General features: G+C 37.6%; 1 protein-coding gene across 6 annotated transcripts in view; it reads right to left on the reverse strand.

The window, feature by feature from the left end:
* Window positions 1–19610, reverse strand: part of PLEKHA5 (pleckstrin homology domain containing A5) — a 260333-nt gene that overhangs the window by 93895 nt on the left and 146828 nt on the right. For all 6 annotated transcript variants that reach the window (XM_018048414.1, XM_018048419.1, XM_018048418.1 and 3 more), the window contains 4 exons: window positions 11160–11243; window positions 10162–10282; window positions 7412–7516; window positions 5038–5110 (listed from right to left, as the gene is read on the reverse strand). In XM_018048414.1, coding sequence (XP_017903903.1) covers window positions 5038–5110; window positions 7412–7516; window positions 10162–10282; window positions 11160–11243 — 383 coding nt within the window. The remainder of the gene's footprint in view (window positions 1–5037; window positions 5111–7411; window positions 7517–10161; window positions 10283–11159; window positions 11244–19610) is intronic.

A 19610-nucleotide genomic window follows, 5' to 3' on the forward strand; every position in this document is an offset into this window, starting at 1 on the left:
GGAACGTGCTGTGAAGGTTAAATGAGTTAACAGACATAATGACTGCAATGATGCACTCAGCCCACGCTACGAGTTCAGTAACAACTGCCATTATTATATAAAACTGAAGGTATATGAAATCTTCATCAAATGACTATCCAAAGAGTCATACGCTAGATTACTTATATGTTCTTGAAAGTGAAAGTATTAGTCGCCCAGCTGTGTCTGACTCTTTGCAGACCCAAGGACTATAGCGCACCAGGCTCCTCTGTCCATGGCATTCCCCAGGCACGGATACTGAAGTGGGTAGCTATTCCCTTCTCCAGGGGATCTTCTCTACCCAGAGACTGAACCCAGCTCTCCTGCATTGCAGGAAGATTTGTTTTACATCTGAGCCACCAGGGAAGCCCTGAATGTTCTTAATCACAGCATTTTTTTAGTTCTCTACCTAGGTAACTGTCTTAGTTTCAGTCACCCAGAGGGCCTCGTACTCTGGTCAAGCCAAGGGAAGGTAATTGATGTTTGCAGAAAGAATGAACTCCTTGTCAGGGACTGGGGGTCAGCCAGGCCTTTCCCGGACTGCAGGGAAGCCTAACTTCTCCTTCTGCACTGCCCTACTTCTCTTCCTCCCGAGCCCCAGGTCCTGATACCAAGACCACTCCCCAGTAAGCCTCTTGCACACTGATCTCCATATCTCAAGGCTTGCTTCCTGAGGAACACAACCTGGGACAGGAGCCATAAGAATCCCAACACATTAGTGGATTCAAATGATATTTTAGTCTACCATTTCTTCTTCTGCTTCAAAGAAGTTTGGGAACAACATAAGACATACATAAAATTACAGTTTCATGTTCAATACAGGGGTTTAAATTTACTAGAATGACAAACAAATGTCTTTCATGCCTTGATCTACTTTTTAGCCTTTCCTCTTGCTAGGTCTTCAGGTATAATCTTTATTCCTTAGGCTCTATGTGTTATTCCTTAAGCTCTGTGTTATTTTGCAAACATGCCATGCTCACTCATGCTGTGTATGTACTAAGCAAGTTATTTGTCTCTAGATCAACCTTCTTTCCTGACCCCTTCCTTGTACAGGCCTGGTCAACAGTCGTCAACACAACTGAATACTACAACATTCTTTCTCAGACTCCTTCAACTAATCTGTGAGCTCCATAAGGAGAGGAGTCTATATTGTTAATTTCTGCATCTTACCACCTATTAAGATGTCTGGTGCATCAAAAGAGCTCACTGCTGGCTACTACCCTAGTCTGAAGCCACCATCATTTCTACACAATGTTTCCTTCCTTCTACTTTATAACCTGTTCCCTAACAGCAGCTTGGGGATTCCCTGATAGCTCAGTTGGTAAAGAATCTGCCTGCAATGAAGGAGACCCTGCTTCAATTCCTCGGTCGGGAAGATCCCCCAGAGAAGGGATAAACTACCCACTCCAGTATTCTTGGGCTTCTTTTGTGGCTCAGCTGGTAAAGAATCTGCCTGAAATGTGGGAGACTTGAGTTTGATCCCTGGGTTGGGAAGATCCACTTGAGAAGGGAAAAGGCTATCCACTCTACTATTCTGGCCTGGAAAATTCCATGGGCTATACAGTCCATGGGATTGCAAAGAGTCAGACACAACTAAAAGACTTTCACTTTCACTTCAACAGCCGCTTGAGTGAGCTTTTCGAAAATGTAAATTAAAGCACATCACACTTGTGATTAAAAATATACGGTCGCTTCCTTGTGGCATTTTGGGCAGAATCTAAACTCCAATAGCATCCGACATGGGCGCGATCTCCGCTTCTCCCATTCATCTCCTTCCCTACCGCTAACCCTAGAGCTTGGGTTACTGGTTTCTTCCTGCTCCTTCAATACGCCCAATACTTTTCTACGACAAGGCCTTTGCACTATTGTCCCTCCTGTCTGGAATACTCTGCTTCACTCCATCTCCTTCTTGTCATTGGGATCTTGCTACCTGAACCGTCTGCTCAGAGTCCTCAACCAAACGGGCTCCTGCCCCGTGACCTTCTTTCATATTATGACCTTCTCCCCCTAAAAGCACTTACCGTCGTCTTGTTTATTTATCTGAGTGGATCCACTGTCTCCCTGACCTCTCAAGATTGCAAGCCTTATGGAAGCTTTCTTTCACTGCTATTTTAATAATACCTGGAATGAACCAGGTCTTGCTCAATAAATATTTGCTGAGTGAATTATATCCCGTGTTAAATTTCATCAATAGACTGACTACAGAACAGAGCAATTTCTGTGCCTTATCACAGTGTTCATAAAATGCCTGGTGTTTGGTAAAGAACACTGAGAACCTGGGCTTCCATCTGGTATTGGATGCTATTCTATTGTTAAAAAAAAAAAAAAAAAAAGCAGCAAAGCTCTTATTCTCTCACTGTATTATTTCCCGTATCTGTAAAACACAGACTGATCTGTTATAAATTTCTGACAGCACAGTCTAAATAGAATATTAGATGCTTGGACAGATACAGAAGAAATGAATGGGGCTGCTGTATTCAATGCACAAGGGAAGACCGAGATTAGGTATTCTCTAGCGGTGTAATGGTTAGGACTCTGTGCTTTCACTGCTGTGGGACCAGAGTTTGAGCCCTGTCAGGGAGCTAAGACCCTACAAGCCCCAGGGTGTGGCCAAGAAAAAAAAGAGAAGGTAAGATTCGGGTGGGGCAGAAACTTGCGGTTAGGGTGCCTGGGTGCAAATCCTGACTCTTGAGACTTGCTAGGGGAGACCTGAGGTCAGCTACTGGCCCTTGCTGGCCTTAGTTTCCTCCTGTGTGACTGTGCAGAATAAGATAATAAGCCACCTTATCAAGCGGCTATGCTGGGAAGATCCCCTAGAGAAGGGAACGGCTAAGCACTCCAGTATTCTTGCCAGGAGAATTCCACGGACAGAGGAGCCTTGAGGGCTACTGTCCATGGGGTCACAAAGAGTTGTACACAACTGAGTGACTAACACTTTCACCTTCACGTTCAGCTGGCTGTGAGGAAGAGATGTAGATCATAACGCTATGCGCTTAGTGAATGGTAAACACTCTAAAAATTGCAAGTTATTATGACCTTTTCACTAAAATATAAGTTTTCATTTAAAATCTAACATTTCCTGTTGACAAAGTAACGAAAGTATAGTATCATATGCTTCTTTCCAACCATCTGAAGAACAAGAGGTGAGTTAAGTGATATTTCTTTCCTTTCTATATTTTCTTCTTTTTCATATTCCTCCTGTCTAGGGAAACTGCACTATAATTAATAGATGTATTGAAGATAAATCATAAATGTTTAAAAATAATATGGAATCTCATACTCAACATGGCTTTGGAATTCACCTTTACTTTTTTTTTTTACCTTTACTTTTTTCAAATTACATTAAAAGTTATTTTATTTTAATAAAAGTGATGAGTAGCAAGGACACTTCCATAAGCAATAATAATATCAAATGGCAAGGAATCTAGTGTTCTTTCTGTTGCAAATTAACATTAAGAAATTTTTTATATGAGAAGCAGCAAACATTTTCTTGTTCTTAAAAGTTCTAAATTTAGTCTATAAAACATACTGAAAAAAAAGAAAGAAAAGTACAAATTATAAGCTTAGGAATAATGTATGAGTTACAAACACTGACTTTCTAAAAGACTGGGAAAACCTTTAAAGAAAATTTTAAGTCTTGCACTTAACTAAAGACAATACCACAATTGCAGCCCAACCAATATCTCTATGCCAAACATGAAATTTTATAGGTTTGGTTAATTCTGACTCAGCAGTATTTCTCAACCTCGGTATTCAGTGGGGGGGAAAAAAAGATGAATATAATTCTAGTAATTTCAAATTTTGAAGGTCAATTTGCATATGCTGCTTTGATAGGTGACCACCGAATTCTATCCCAACTTTTCTGGGGGGACAGTCACAAAGTAAATTTAAAAGCGACTAATAGGCTCTAAAATCCTACTGTATTTTGCGGTATGTAAATTGGTAATTATATACTGACTGATTCCAACCAGATTCTAAAGTACGGAAGAAGGGCTGACTGTCCAGATTCATGATTCCATACTGCAGCTGAAGCAGACTTCCAGGGGAGCAGGCACATGCATCCCTTGCACTGCTACACACCAACTCCACGAAAGCTAACGGATCCACAAGGCACCTGAATGGGGACTGCTCTGGACTCTGACTCTGCATTAACCAACAACTTACTAAAGCCTACAAAACCACTAAAATAAATGAGAGAGAGGTATAAATGAAGACTGCTTTTAATAATACCTTTATTTCTTCTCCATCAACATTAATAGCCTTATTTGTAGGCTATTAATCCCTTTTGCAACTTTCTCATTTCAAGGGGGTTGTCACTGTTCAAAAGAAAAGTGTGTGTGTGAGAGAGAGAGAGAGAGAGAGACACAGAGAGACAGAGATAGAGAGACAGACAGAGGGTACTGGAAGGGATCATAATAAGTAAATTCTTTGCTATTTTTCTTATTTGCTAATACATCATAGTAGTGTCTAATGCTCTAAAATCATTTGCTGGAAAGAATGGGGTGTCTAGTGGACCAATGGCTAGATATGACAAAACTGACATATAAAAAGAATCCTATCAAATTAATGTTTCCTTATCTATTAGGCACTGAATTCAAGGATAACATTATAGAGTGAATACTCACATGCTCTTCATATAAACAAATCAGGTTGGCAGAAAGAGATTACAAAAACCAACCAAAACTAAGACCATTCAGCTTGAAGCCCTATATTGCCTTCTGTCCCACCTTATGTACTTCAAATTACATATGTCAGTTGAAAAAGGAATGACAACCCACTCCAGTATTCTTGCCTGGAGAATCCCAAGGACTCTCACCAGAGAAGTCTGGTGTGCTACAGTCCATGGGATCACAAAGAGTTGGACATGACTGAGTGACTAACACATACAGATCACACATATCAAGAGTTTCTTGATATCAGTTTGTTGATAATAGAATAGTAAGAAGATTTCTAATTTTTTTCTTCGAAAGAGTATCTGATGCTTCACATATATTCTACAGTTTCTGGTAGTAAACTCACCTCTATAATAAAAGAGGCAAAGATCAGAAAGCACGAACCAGCGTTTCTTCCATAGCTTCATGCCAGTGCTGTCCTGAAAGAAAGCAGCATGAAAAAGGAGTATTTCTTTTTCATTTCAGAAAGGGAAAACTCATTTCTGGTGCATTTGTTTAAAATAAGCTCTTAAAACAAGGTGTGTTTGATATATGCTGCACAGAAATCTAACTAAAACCCTAATCAAAATTTTGGGGCAGTTTTCCAGGGATTTAGAACATGGTAATGTATTTTTAAGTACATTGGTCTTTGAAGAATAATACTGTCATGTAAAAAGGAATTCTGTTGAAGCGGTTTGACTTGGTTTCATGTTTGCAAGCAATGGGAACACGTCTGCTAGCATGAGAATAAGGAGATTGTGCAGTAGGGTGTGCATTCTGGTAAGCCAGATTTCATAGACATGTTAATCTTCAACACGAAGAAAAGTGTGTGATTTGAAATTATTCCAAAGGTAATGTGATTTAAAGTGATTGTGAATAAAGGAACCTTAGCATACAAACATATTTAATAAACATTTTTTTCTTCTTACATATCCAGCCTAGGTTTTGCTTATCCTGCAGAAGAGAGTACCCACTTGGCAGCTTTTTCTAAGTAATTTAGGTAATAAAAATACCAAGCTCAAACAAAACTACAATTTAAATAAAAGCTACCTTCCCACATGCAATAAACCAAAACCATAGGAGAAAATGAAACACAGACACACACAAACACAGACATAAACAGGTAAAAAAGATGCCAGTTTGTATGTGTGTTGATTAATATTTCTCAATTTATTTCTAGTTGTGACCATCACGTAAGGATGGCTTCAGAACTGAAGAAGTTATACGGGTAAAAATCTCTTAAGTAAGAGATTTCGTCCTTAAAGTTCACAATTACACTAAAGAAAGCACCCCCCTCTCAACTATGCATTTTTAATTTCTTAATTAACAATTTCTTTAGTATAAATAATTTCAAAGTTTAGATTTTTAAGCAGTTCTACAAATATTCTCTGTAAGCTACACACCTATTACAGAATAAGTACTCAGGAGTAGAGAAACTTGTTGGTAGAGCTTTGGCAATACTAAATTAACCAAGGGATCAAGAACTAAGAACTGCAATCATTTTAAGTAAGGAGTTCCATATCCTCTATAAAGCTCAATATCACATTTAGCTATCTGAACAGAATTTGGACTCATTAGAAAGTCTAGTTAAAAATCTTTCAGCTTGGATAAGTTTAAATGTCAGATGGTTAAAATATAGTTAAGTGATCTTTAAATAAAAATTAAAAGTTGGTATCCAAGTTACACACTCAATCAATGCAGTCAGAAATTGGCAAAATTAATTTGCTTGAATGGGGATTTTCTGGCTTTTAAGTGGGTCTACTTCCAATACGTTAGATTAGTTGCCATCCAGTTGTCAGGTTGAACGATGTCTAATGAATGTTTCATAACGACCTCATTGTGAATCATCTGAAAGCAATTAGCATTATTTGACAGAGTAAATTAGCACTATTAATGAACTAATATTTAACTAACATCATGTATGCACATGTAGAATCAGAAAGACAGAACAAAGGAAGATAAAGGTCCTGAGTGCAGTTATCTCAGTTATCTGGAGGTCATTTATTTGAAATCCAGATGCAAACCAGAAAGTGAAAAAGAAAACAACAGCCTCTCAGCAATCAAAACAGATGCCACCAAGTTCAATGTATACACATCCTTACCAATTACAAAACTAACAAGGTTCCAAAAAAGCTTAGTTACCAGGTTTTCCACATAATGGAACAATGTAAACCCCTACTTATCAGGGTATAAGAGTGACCTATACCTGGGCAAGCAGATAAACAAGAAAAGAAAAAGAAAGAAAAAGGAGACACTTGAAAGAGTAGTTTTGAGGGCATGGAAGCAAAAATCTGCAAAACTCAGAAAAATCTCAAATTATCATCAAATTTCTCTCTAAATCAAAGCAGAGAACTACATAATTGTACCTTTTTATAAGAATAGAAAAATGAACAACTACTCTGTATTTTTTTCCACTGAACAAATATTTCTACCTAGAAGATCTTAGCATGTCATTCCTAACATTTTCATATAACATACATTTAATTTCAAATTTTGAAATACCTCTCTCTCTCTCAGTCACACACACACACACACACAATCTCTCTGTTCCAGGTAACACCCATTACTTTTTCTTTTTTCACTGTTTCCCTAACACTCTTCATAGTAATAAAAAGGGAAGAACCTGGATGATTAACTATACAGTTTCTTCTCCACTTTATACAATTGTCTTAGGACCTTCAGCTGAAAAGGCTTCTTTATATTTTCTTCTTTAGTCACATCAAACAGGGGGAAAAAAATACCTGTTTATAAAGCCAACCTCGTCTGACCACAGGTGCATTAGGATTCCTTTTAATTGAATTTGATCTCTTCCCAAAATTATGAACTTTTTTTGAGGCCCGTGAAGTCTAAAAAAAAAAAACCAACAGAAAATATGGTATTAATGTCTAGATATTGAGTTTACTTTTTATCTTCCTAATTTTAACCTTTTAAATCTCTTCTCCAGATTTCTTTGAAACTTCCAGAATTTAATCATTTCAGATGAATTATTGCAATTCTGCTTTTGTATCTTAGTTGTTTCAAGTATAAGAATTCTGCACAAAGGCTTTTCCTCTTCAAGGATAATACAAAAGGATCACATATTTCTCTCCTTTAAAATTTTCAGGAACAATTTTTTAAAAGGCACAGTGTATGGCAGTATTTTGCCCTACCTGATAAATAAAATGAACCTTCAGGAAAAATTACATTAATGCATTTTAAAGAATAAAGCAAATGACAGAACTTTTTGACTCATATCTGCAGTTAACAGTGTTGTCCCAATTAAAGAAAGTCAACAGTGTCAAGTTACAAGAGCAAATCTCACAGATAAAATATAAATAAACATATCACATCAAATCAAAACAAGACTGGAAGGAACTGCTTAATGTCATGTAGTGTTTTCTTCTTTAAGGACAACTCTGAACTTGAATGATGCCAGCCAGATGGTGTTTACCACATTCTTAAAAGTACACATAATCTTTTAAAATATTGCTATGTTTAACCCAGACAATTTATCTTGGTCAGAATGATAGCGGTAACCAACAAACATAAAGACAAAAGAAGCTGAATTTCAATTCCTCTGTGAAAGTAAGTTGGAGAAGGAAATGGCAGCCCACTCCAGTGTTCTTGCCTGGAGAATCCCAGGGACAGAGGAGCCTGGTGGGCTGCCGTCTCTGGGGTCGCACAGAGTCGGACACGACTGAAGCGACTCAGCAGCAGCAGCAGGGAAGGTAAGTAGTACCAATTTATCTCTTATTTTTCAACTTACTAGAATCTTTGGAAAGCTAGCACATTTCATTAAAACCTCCTTTTGTAAAACTTATATTAGTACATAATAGAATTTTAAGGTCCAATATCAACCATGGCATTTTTTTTTCTGGGTAAATTTTAATTTCCTCTTGAACAAATAATGCATAAAAATACAGTATAGATCTCAAATGGTACAAAAAGATGTAGAAGGACCAGACTACTTCTCACCTCTAGACACCAGCATTCAAATAACCCAAACACAACTCTAGGCAACTAATGTCACTGTGTATACATGTGTGTGTCTATTCATGTGAACAACTCTTTTCATAGTTACAGAATATCTTTCTTTCCCCCTCAAATAACCGCCTATATAACACTTTCTCCTCAGGATTCTTCTTTTATTGTCATGTAAGTTATCAATATTATGCGCACATGGTAGTTTTCTGTGGCTGAATTTCTCATTCTCTCTTTTGACTTCTGGGATTTGTCGTATTTACACAGCACATCTGCATTCTGAGTTGGCTGTTTTGTTTTTGTTAAGCGCACTATGATGCTCAGTTATCCTTTAAGTCATATACAAAATAGAAATAATTTACATTATTTGAAAATCTATACTTATTTTAATATTCTACAATATTTCATTTAAAAAACCTTAACTAGTATTTCTTTACAGTAACCATAATTGACTATTACAACTGTTTTACTACTATAAAATACATAATTATTTTCTAAATAAATAAAGACAATTCTTTTATTATCCTTTGATTCTCTTGCTATCCTTAATTTAGGCACCAAGCAGTAACTTTAAGGTAACTATTTATTCAGATTAGCAGATTATCTAAGAGTTTGAAGACATTTTTATATTAAAATGCTATATCAAAACATTAACATTATGGTACAAGAAGCAATAACTATAAATTATTATAGCCACACAAGTCTGATATCATAGATTAAACAGTATTTTTGTTTCTGATTATAAAGAAAAACCATCCACTTCTGTATCCATATGGCTATGACACTTTTCACATAATGGATTCTAAATATTTCAGTCATCAAGCAACTGACATAGGGTTTTGAAACCTTTTAGCAGTAATGGATTCTACATTAACAAAATAGTATAATATAATATTATAGAATAAAATAATACTATAGAATAAAATAGAATATATATATCATTCTGAAAGTGAAGTTGCTCAGTCGTGTCTGACTCTTTGCAACCCCATGGACTGTAGCCTACCATGCTTCTCTGTCCATGGGATTTTCCAGGCAAGAGTACTGGATTGAGTTTCCATTTCCTTCTCTAGGGGATCTTCCTGACTCAGGGATCGAACCTGGGTCTCCCGCACTGCAGGCAGACACTTTATCCTCTGAGTCACCAGGGAAGCCATACATACCAATCTATCATTCTAGGCATACTTAATAATGGGATTTCTAGGTCATTGAATTAATCGTCACTTTTAAAACTTAAGTTGATTCAATAAACTGCCACTGTCTCACACAAACATCCATTATAATTGTAAAACAATTCAAAATCAGAACTCTATAATATTTTTAAAATGTAAGTTATTAAATTATTAAAATATAATCTTATTTCTTTATACTCTAAGGCCTTGCTTCTTATGCCAATTACCTCAAATGTAATTAGATTCATGTAATAGCAAAAATGAAATGATTATTCTATAACTCTAAGTTCATTAAGAGTAATAATAATGGATACTACCAATTATGCCAGTTATCAATATTAAGAGTAAGCAAAATAACTTACCCTCCCTACAGGGCTCATTGGATGCACCGCATAGTCTGCAGTCATGTTATAGTTAGATGCTTCATTTATCATACTTAAAGGTCGTTCCTTTTTTTCTTCAGATGTCATGGTTGCAACAGTCCTGAAAATATAACATGTCAAGAGTGCTAGAACGTGCTACTTCTGTAAACCACTTTATAATACTGTTTTCCTGGAGCTAATAATGCTGGTGTCTGTCTGACTTTTCCAAACAGCTGGGTCTTAATAAGCTCTATAGTTCCAGCTTAATATTTATAACTACTTGAAATATAACTAAGCACAACTTAAGTTAATATCATGTTTATTTTAATAAGCTTTCATACAGATATGCTACTCAGTCATCTAACTGGAACATTTTAATTACAAAATTTTAATTACAAGATTTGCTATTATAATACTGAAGGCCATAAAAATGATAGGGAATTCCCAGGTGGTAACGTGTTTATGACTCCTCACTTTCACTGCCGAGGGCACGGGGTTCATTCCTTGGTTGAGGAACCGAGATCCCGTAAGACAGGCAGTGCAGCAGCCCTCTCCCAACCCCCTAAAAGAAAATAATAACAATGGTACCAACAACTAATTTTTGAAGAACAGATTTATAAACTATTTTCAAATAAATTTCACTTGATGCTTATAAAAATCCTGAGAAATCTGTTTAAGGACGAGAAACCTAAGTTCAAATTAGTCTAATAATTTGACCAAGTTTAGTTCCCCCTGACCCTGCATCCAGGGATCTTGAGTTTATTCTCTGTGTTTGAGCTATTGTAAAAATAGCTTCTGAAATTACATTCCTCATGAAAAAAATTTTAAGTCATGTTTCTATACCACACATGGTAAACAGATGGTATTCTGTTACTACACTTGACTGCAAATCTCAAGATTAAAAAATTGTTCCACTGTACTGTATTAAATACGGATAACGGCAATTGGAATGCTGACCCCATTTTGAATAGAGGTGTTCCATGAAACGCTTTACTTACTGTTCATTCACTACAAAAATACAATTGTCCTGGGATGGCTGTCCTGTGACTGGATGTTTACAGGTCACTTTCCTTTCATTATGGCTGGAGGAAAAGAGAGTAAGAGAAAATGAATGTACTATTACCACAAACTTTACAAAATACCAGGTAGCGAAATAGCCAATTTCTTTATTGCAACAATAAAGTTAGTGAGCAAAGGCGATGCAATTCAAAGCCCCAGGTACTGACACTCCTACATCGCCTTTTCTACTATCTATTGTATGTACATGTATGTGTAAATGCTAACTTAGTTTCACAATACAGGTAGACTCACCAGTTCCCAACCCACCCCCATCCACAGTAGGACTTCAATCTGTTCTTCTGTTTTCATAAACATAAAGTTGATCTGGCTCCACAATCATTGCATTTTACATGATAGGTGGGCCATGAATAGAAAATAAGTTTGAGTATCCACCTACAGCCATTATTTTGTATCGCAGTCTAGGCACATTATAGAGAACCACTGTCAAATTCAAATGTGGAAAAATCAATCTAATAGCACTCCAAGATGGGCACCGGCATATTAAAACATAGACTGTAGCACTGGAAGAGCAATAATTTATGGGATTGTCGTCTCACAGAGAAATCTTTACACAGATAATGTAAAGGGACTGATTTTTATATCTGAAGAAAGTATGCTATAGAAAAATGTAAGAGGAGAAATGGAAGGAGTAAACAACATTTCTAAATGAATATACAAACAACACAAAGAAAAATCTACCTTTTATGCTTGCTGGAAAAAAAACTGCTCTAAGAGTGGCTATTTTTTGTAGAATAAGACCTTTGCCTAAGAACTACTATTTTTCCTAGGTCAAGTGATAAGATTATGCCTACCACTGTCTTCGGAGATCAGTCCTGGGTGTTCACTGGAAGGACTGATGTTGAAGCCGAAACACCAATACTTCGGCCACCTGATGCAAAGAGCTGACTCATTTGAAAAGACCCTGATGCTGGGAAAGATTGAGGGCAGGAGGAGAAGGGGACAACAGAAGATAAGAAGGCTGGATGGCATCATTGACTCAATGGACATGGGTTTGGGTGGACTCCAGGAGTTGGTGATGGACAGGGAGGCCTGGCGTGCTGCGGTTCATGGGGTTGCAAAGAGTTGGACACAGCTGAGCAACTGAACTGAACTGTCTTCTGGATATGAGAGGAGAAAAATCCCAATCTATGTATCTAAGCCCAAAATGACACATGCCTAAAACAATACACAACATGCAATGATACCTAAAAAATATGATCATTTGTAAACAAATATTTTTTCCCCCACTGAGTAACATACCACAAAGAAACCTGTAAGGAAGATCAATCACTGACATGCAAGACCTTAGAAAACAACTTTAATTATGGAGAAAACAGTCAAGATGTTGCACTGAATACTGCTTTGTTAATTTTAAAAGATTATTCTATGTGATCTGTGTTACAGGACATTTATAACCGCAAGCCGCAAATTTTCTGGCGAACGTTAAATACATAAGTTCTTTTTCCAAACCAAAACTTTCACTAATATTATTTTTATTGGTTATTCAAGTATTAGAAACTTTACCCAGTAAATAAAACTAAAACCATGTAAAACAGTATACAGTTTTTTTTTTAAAGAATTATATATTGACTATCGTGATAACAGAATGATTGATGGAATATAATGTGTTTCTATGATTCCTCTAGTTTATTGGAGCTTATTACACCAATAGGTGTTTACAGCCTTTTGTGGTGTTTTCAAGACACATTTAATAGGTGATAAGAGGCGGTGGGTTTAGATATTTATTTGTGGTGATACTTTCACTACATAAAAAGCATGCAGATGACTTTCCTACCAGTTAATTTAAGAAAGTGCAACAATGGAAACCTGAAGTCTCATAATGGGATATCAGTTTATGTAATAAGCAATAAACTGATGACAGAATAACTAAGAACTGACAGCCTCTGGAGATAAAGTGGAAAATGCTGAAGTACCTAGATGTGATGAATACCACGAATATGTCAAGGTTCATAAATTCTGATGTTTTAACAGAATAAAATGCTGTGGGGAAGGGAGTAAACCTATGATAGAGATTAGACACCTTAATAATGAAAAAAGGAGGATAGCATCTTTTTTTAAGTCTCTTTTTCGGAAGGGGTATTAAAAAGCTAGACTCGGTTCAGTGGAAGGTAGAAGAGAAACATACAAATTCTTTTTATAAAGACCAATATTCCAAAAATAAAACAAATACTCCCTATTGCATTACATTATTTTCCAGTATCATCTTGCCTAGAGGGAATAAAGTGGACTCTAACCCTAATATTCCAGAAACTGTAAATTATAACAGTTTACAGGACTGTTATAACAGTTATACAGTTATACAGGACCCTGTAACAGTTACTGGCCTGAGAGATTATTATTCTGATCTCCAGACAATAGATTTGAGTATCCCTTAGACAAGGACATGGGCTTCCTTGGTCGCTCAGACCATAAAGAACCTGCCTGCAATCCAGGAGACCTGGGTTTAATACTTGGGTCGAGAAGACCCCTGGAGAAGGGATTGGCAACCCAATCCAGTATTCTTGCCTGGAGAATTCCACGGCTGGCAGGCTACTGCCCATGGGGCTGCAAGAGAGTCAGACACAACTGAGTAACACACACAAGACAAGCACACAGGGCAAAGGAAACACTAAAATCAAGAACAATCACAAAGGAGCATAAACACTCTTTTCCCTTTAAGTGGATGCTAATTCAATTAAACTGAATACTCTTATATTGTTCAAGTACTTTCAGGATCACGATGTCTTTAAGTAAAACTCACTAAGTAAATAAAAATCTTAGCATTCTATCTTCGTTAAAAGTGCACGCACGCATGCTCAGTCATGCAGCCTGCCAGGTTCCTCGGCCCATGGGATTTCCCAGGCAAGAATACTGACTGGGTTGCCATATCCTCCTCCACGGGATCTTCTGGACCCAGGGATCAAACCCACGTCTCCTGCATTGGCAGGCAGATTCTTTATCACTGAGCCACCTGGGAAGTGCTTTAATTAAAAGATCAGTGATTAAAATCAATCATGAAAAATGAATATATCTATGCTCTTCTTTTACTTTTTTCAAGTATCCATTGTGTTTTCTTTTATTTAATGTTATACTAAGTTGACATAAAAAATCATTTATTTACAAAGGCATTCTACATGTAAGTCTTCTGCTATTCTTTAATGAAAGAAATAATCTTTCCTATTACTTAGGCCTAACTGTAACACATAAACAAAGAAGTCCTCTCAAATGTTTTTTGTTCTGACTTAATTATAGTCACTGAAGATTACTAGGTTTCTATAAAATTAAAATTCATAAGATTGAGATTTTATAGGCAACTAGTTTAGTTATAAAATGTCATCTCTCATAAAACAACATACTTATCAAATAAAAATCAGAGTAACGTTTTCTAATGATTTTGTAAAAATATCAATTAAAATAAATTAAGAGTATGAAAAACCAAAATATCAACCAAACAAAATTCCAGTCTTAAGTGTCTAAATGTGGTAATTTTCCACAACCTGGTAGGATTGTCAATTCTTACTGCTCTTGTTTCTGCAAATGTATTTTTATATACTCAAAATTTTATTTTTATATTTCAAAAACTAATTTCTAAATCACCCACAGAAACTAAAAATCAGTTAAAATATACTGAGCCAACAAATGAAAGCAATGTAAATATAACCCAAATGAATCTTTAAAAAAATAAGCAAAAAGCCATCACTATTAATGCATAAATTCTCTTAGTGCGTAATACACAAGTTCTTTAATACACACAGCAACTGGGCACCCTGGGAGGTGGCAAGCCACGTATCAAGTCATGACCATCACCCTTGGTACAAAGGAGGAGGGACTGCTCAGGACCACAAGAGGGAAGGGAAGACAAAATTCCAGCCTTTCTTCAGTTCTACGGGTCTGTCTGCAGCAGTATTCACGAAGTATATCTTTTCATCCTACACTCACAATCTTTTTTGTAGTCCATTTTTTTTCCCCTCCGCCTTTGAAGGGTCTCAAAATCCAGATGAAAGTAGCATCAGTTTTCCTATAACATTTATGTACAAGGATGTTCCGATGCAATTTGTGCATTACAGAAAAGCTGAAACACCACATAAATTCTGCATTTGTGTACGCATGAGCACCTCCACAAGAAAGCCTAGGTGAGGGCAGAAACTGCACCTGATGATGTCGACAGCGAGGAGCACACAAAGGACACACCTGCACACCCTCAACTCTGTCCAGCAGCTACTTCAGTTCATTGTCTGTTTTATGAAACACGTCCATCCACAGGCAGTGATACGACTGTCTAATTTCACGGCTCTCTCCTTTCAACACTTCTCAGTAATTCACAAGCTGAAACCTCTCCAACGTCCATTTCCACAAGCAAACTGCAGGTCTTTTTCAACACAAAGTTTATCTGTAGTACTTTCTTTTCCTAAGCATTTAACATGTGTGAAACTATGTTATGTCTTTCATTAGGCTCCTATCTTTGTTTAATTAAATTATTAGGCTGCAGGTTTTTAGTTGCAGCATGTGGGATATAGTGCCCCAATCAGGGATGGAACCCGGGCCCCACCCCATGCATTAGGAGTGTGGAGTCTTAGTCACTAGACCACCAGGGAAGTCCTCTTATTTTTATTTTTATGTGCCACTAATGAGGTTTTTGAGTACTATGCTCCTAAATCCATTTTCCACAAAAGCCCCATACTTTCATTGTCTGAACTTGCACAGGGAGGTGATTTTTAGGAAGACGTGTGCTGTGTTACAGCAAAAGTGACTGTACTAACTAAATTATAAATTAACATTCCTCTGTGCTACCCAAAGAAAGGCAATGTCAAGGATTGCTCAAATACCACACAATTGCACTCATCTCACACGCTAGTAAAGTAATGCTCAAAATTCTCCAAACTAGTCCTTTCAATTCTCAGTCCTTTCAACGAACACCCAGGACTGATCTCCTTTAGGATGGACTGCTTGGATCTCCTTGCAGTCCAAGGGACTCTCAAGAGTCTTCTCCAACACCACAGTTCAAAAGCATCAATCTTCGGCACTCAGCTTTCTCCACAGTCCAACTCTCACATCCATACATGACTACTGGAAAAACCATAGCCTTGACTAGATGGACCTTTTCAGCAGTACGTGAACCGTGATGTTCAAGCTGGTTTTAGAAAAGGCAGAGGAACCAGAGATCAAATTGCCAACATCCGCTGGATCATGGAAGAAGCAAGAGAGTTCCAGAAAAAACATCTATTTCTGCTTTATTGACTATGCCAAAGCCTTTGACTATGTGGATCACAACAAATTGTGGAAAATTCTGAAAGAGATGGGAATACCAGACCACCTGCCTCTTGAAAAACCTATATGCAGGTCAGGAAGCAACAGTTAGAACTGGACATGGAACAACAGACTGGTTCCAAATAGGAAAAGGAGTACGTCAAGGCTGTATATTGTCACCCTGCTTATTTAACTTATATGAAGAGTACATCATGAGAAACGCTGGGCTGGATGAAGCACAAGCTGGAATCAAGATTGCCGAGAGAAATATCAATAACCTCAGATATGGAGATGACACCACCCTTATGGCAGAAAGTGAAGAGGAACTCAAAAATCTCTTGTTGAAAGTGAAAGAGGAGAGTGAAAAAGTTGGCTTAAAGTTCAACATTCAGAAAACGAAGATCATGGCATCTGGTCCCATCACTTCATGGGAAATAGATGGGGAAACAGTGGAAACAGTGGCTGACTTTATTTGTGGGGACTCCAAAATCACTGCAGATGGTGATTGCAGCCATTAAATTAAAAGACGCTTACTCCTTGGAAGGAAAGTTATGACCAACCTAGATAGCATATTCAAAAGCAGAGACATTACTTTGCCAACAGAGGTCCATCTAGTCAAAGCTATGCTTTTTCCATTGGTCATGTATGGATGTGAGAGTTGGACTGTGAAGAAAGCTGAGTGCCAAAGAATTGATGCTTTTGAACTGTGGTGTTGGAGAAGACTCTTGAGAGTCCCTTGGACTGCAAGGAGATCCAACCAGTCCATTCTGAAGGAGATCAGTCCTGGGTGTTCATTGAAAGGAATGATGCTAAAGCTGAAACTCCAGTAGTTTGGCCACCTCATGCGAAGAGTTGACTCATTGGAAAAGACTCTGATGCTGGGAGGGGTTGGGGGCAGGAGGAGAAGGGGACGACAGAGGATGAGATGGCTGGATGGCATCACCGACTCGATGGACATGAGTTTGAGTGAACTCCGGGGGTTGGTGATGGACAGGGAGGCCTGGCATGCTGCAATTCATGGGGTCACAAAGAGTCGGACACACTAGCACCACCCAGGAAGCCCTGGGAATAATTTTTATCTCCCAAGAGACAATGGGAAATGTGTGATAAGACGTCTGGTTTTACATATATGTTATTTAAGTATAGTTGATTTACAATGATGTGTTCATTTCTGCTATATGGCAAAGTGCCTCAGTTATGCATATATGTATATATACATATACACATATACATACATTCTTTTTAATAGTCTTTTCCATTAGGTTTATCCTGGACATTGAATATAGTTCCCTGTGCTGTACAGTAGACCTCGTTGTATACATCCACTGTCTGGTAGCACTTTTTGAACATTACAACTGGGGTTCATATGTAGTGAGTAGAGGCCAGGATGCTGCTCAACATGTTCCAACTTGCAGGAGAGTTTTTCACAGGAAAAAAGTATCCAGCCCCAAATATCGATAGTGCTGAGGCTGAGCGAATTCCAGGGGGAATTGCACCAGGGGGCACCTTTCAGGATTGCTGCTGCCAGTTCCCTGGTCCCTGGGGTGAGCCACCATCAACCCACACCTCTGCAGGAGATCTTTCAAAACCAGCAGGGGACATGGGTTCAATCCCTGGCTGGGGAACTGGGACTGAACATACCGCAGAGCAACTAAGCCCAAGTACTGCAACTACTCAGCCCATGAACCACAACTCGAGAGTCCGTGCATTGCAAGAAAGGGTCCTCCCTGATGCAATGAAGGCTCCATGTGCTACAACTAAGACCCAAGCATTTAATACATAAATAAATATTTTTTAAAAATGGTGCTGAGGTTAATAAACCCTATGTGAAGATCATCATTGCCCTCTAACAATAAACTCTACCACGTAAGCCATGTGTATTATTTCTGTGGGTTCATTGTACCTGTCTACATCTCAGCTGCCTCACAGTTAGGTAACAGTAGCTATTTCACATGTTGCTTGCCTATTTGTTTAGAACTGTTCTCGGTACCTGGGGATGGCCATGACCAAAACATAGAAATCACTGCCCTTGTGGAATTTACTTTGTAGTGGGGATGTTTATGAAGATTAAATGAGTAAAGAGTATAAACATGGCCAGGAACAGACAAGCCCTTGAAGACATTTGTTTTTGTTATGAACTACAGGAATTGAGCATATGTTGGTGTCATCAGACAACTTGTTAGGTTCAGTAAGCTATTTAAACTGAAACAGTTCAAATGAACATGCAACCCGAAAAATGTTAAAAACTCATGTTATCCCGCTAGTCTGTATTTACTGTCAAAGAATAAAGGTGTGGTCTCTCGTGGCTCTCATCTTTCTTGTCAAGATATTCCTAATATACCCCAAAACAGAAAATAGAGGAGAAAAGTCATTCTAATATAAAAGCTCCACGGAGAGAGTAGCTATGTTTTTAAGGCAGTATTTGAGAAGGTTTTTAAATAATGACAAACAACACTTTTAAAAAATGGACTCTGCTATTCTAGAGAGTTCATAACTGAATGAAATAGGTCACATCCCGGAGCTCATTCTGAGGATCATGCTCTATCAAAGGTAAAGAATCAAATCTGTGGCATTTTTAGAAAAGATATCAAGAAATTGAGAAACAGCAACACAAATTGCTTGTTCTTTGGCATTATGCCCTTTCACTCTTTATTACTAGACATTTAATCATTTACTAGAATTTAAATGAAAGATCTGCTTAATTCCAACCCCTATGGAACTATTTCACTCAATGATAATTGGATTTTAAAAGATCTTTTGATGAATAAGTCCGTGTGTGTATAAAATGGCATATTTCCATCAAATTATACAAAAAAGAAATTAAATGACAAATCTACTGGAGATGGAGTAGAAATTCATTATTCTGCCTTATTCTTTTTCAGATCGTATTTGTGAACCAAACTGCGCCTCATGAAGGTTACTGTGCCAGAAAACGCGGGTGAAGGTGTGCCACCTTAGGCAGTTCTGAGCTTTACATCAAAAGGGAAAGCTGATAAACTACAACGGTTCCTATAACCCATTTATGGAAACAGAATTTAATGGGTTAGAATCAACTCTAAGTGGCAGGTACTGTTATATGAAGAGTAATTTAGACTGTATGACAACACTCTGAAGATTGGGAATGCTGGTGTTTTTGTCCATTT

The sequence above is a fragment of the Capra hircus genome, chromosome 5, assembly GCF_001704415.2.
Source record: "Capra hircus breed San Clemente chromosome 5, ASM170441v1, whole genome shotgun sequence".
NCBI lineage: Eukaryota > Metazoa > Chordata > Mammalia > Artiodactyla > Bovidae > Capra > Capra hircus.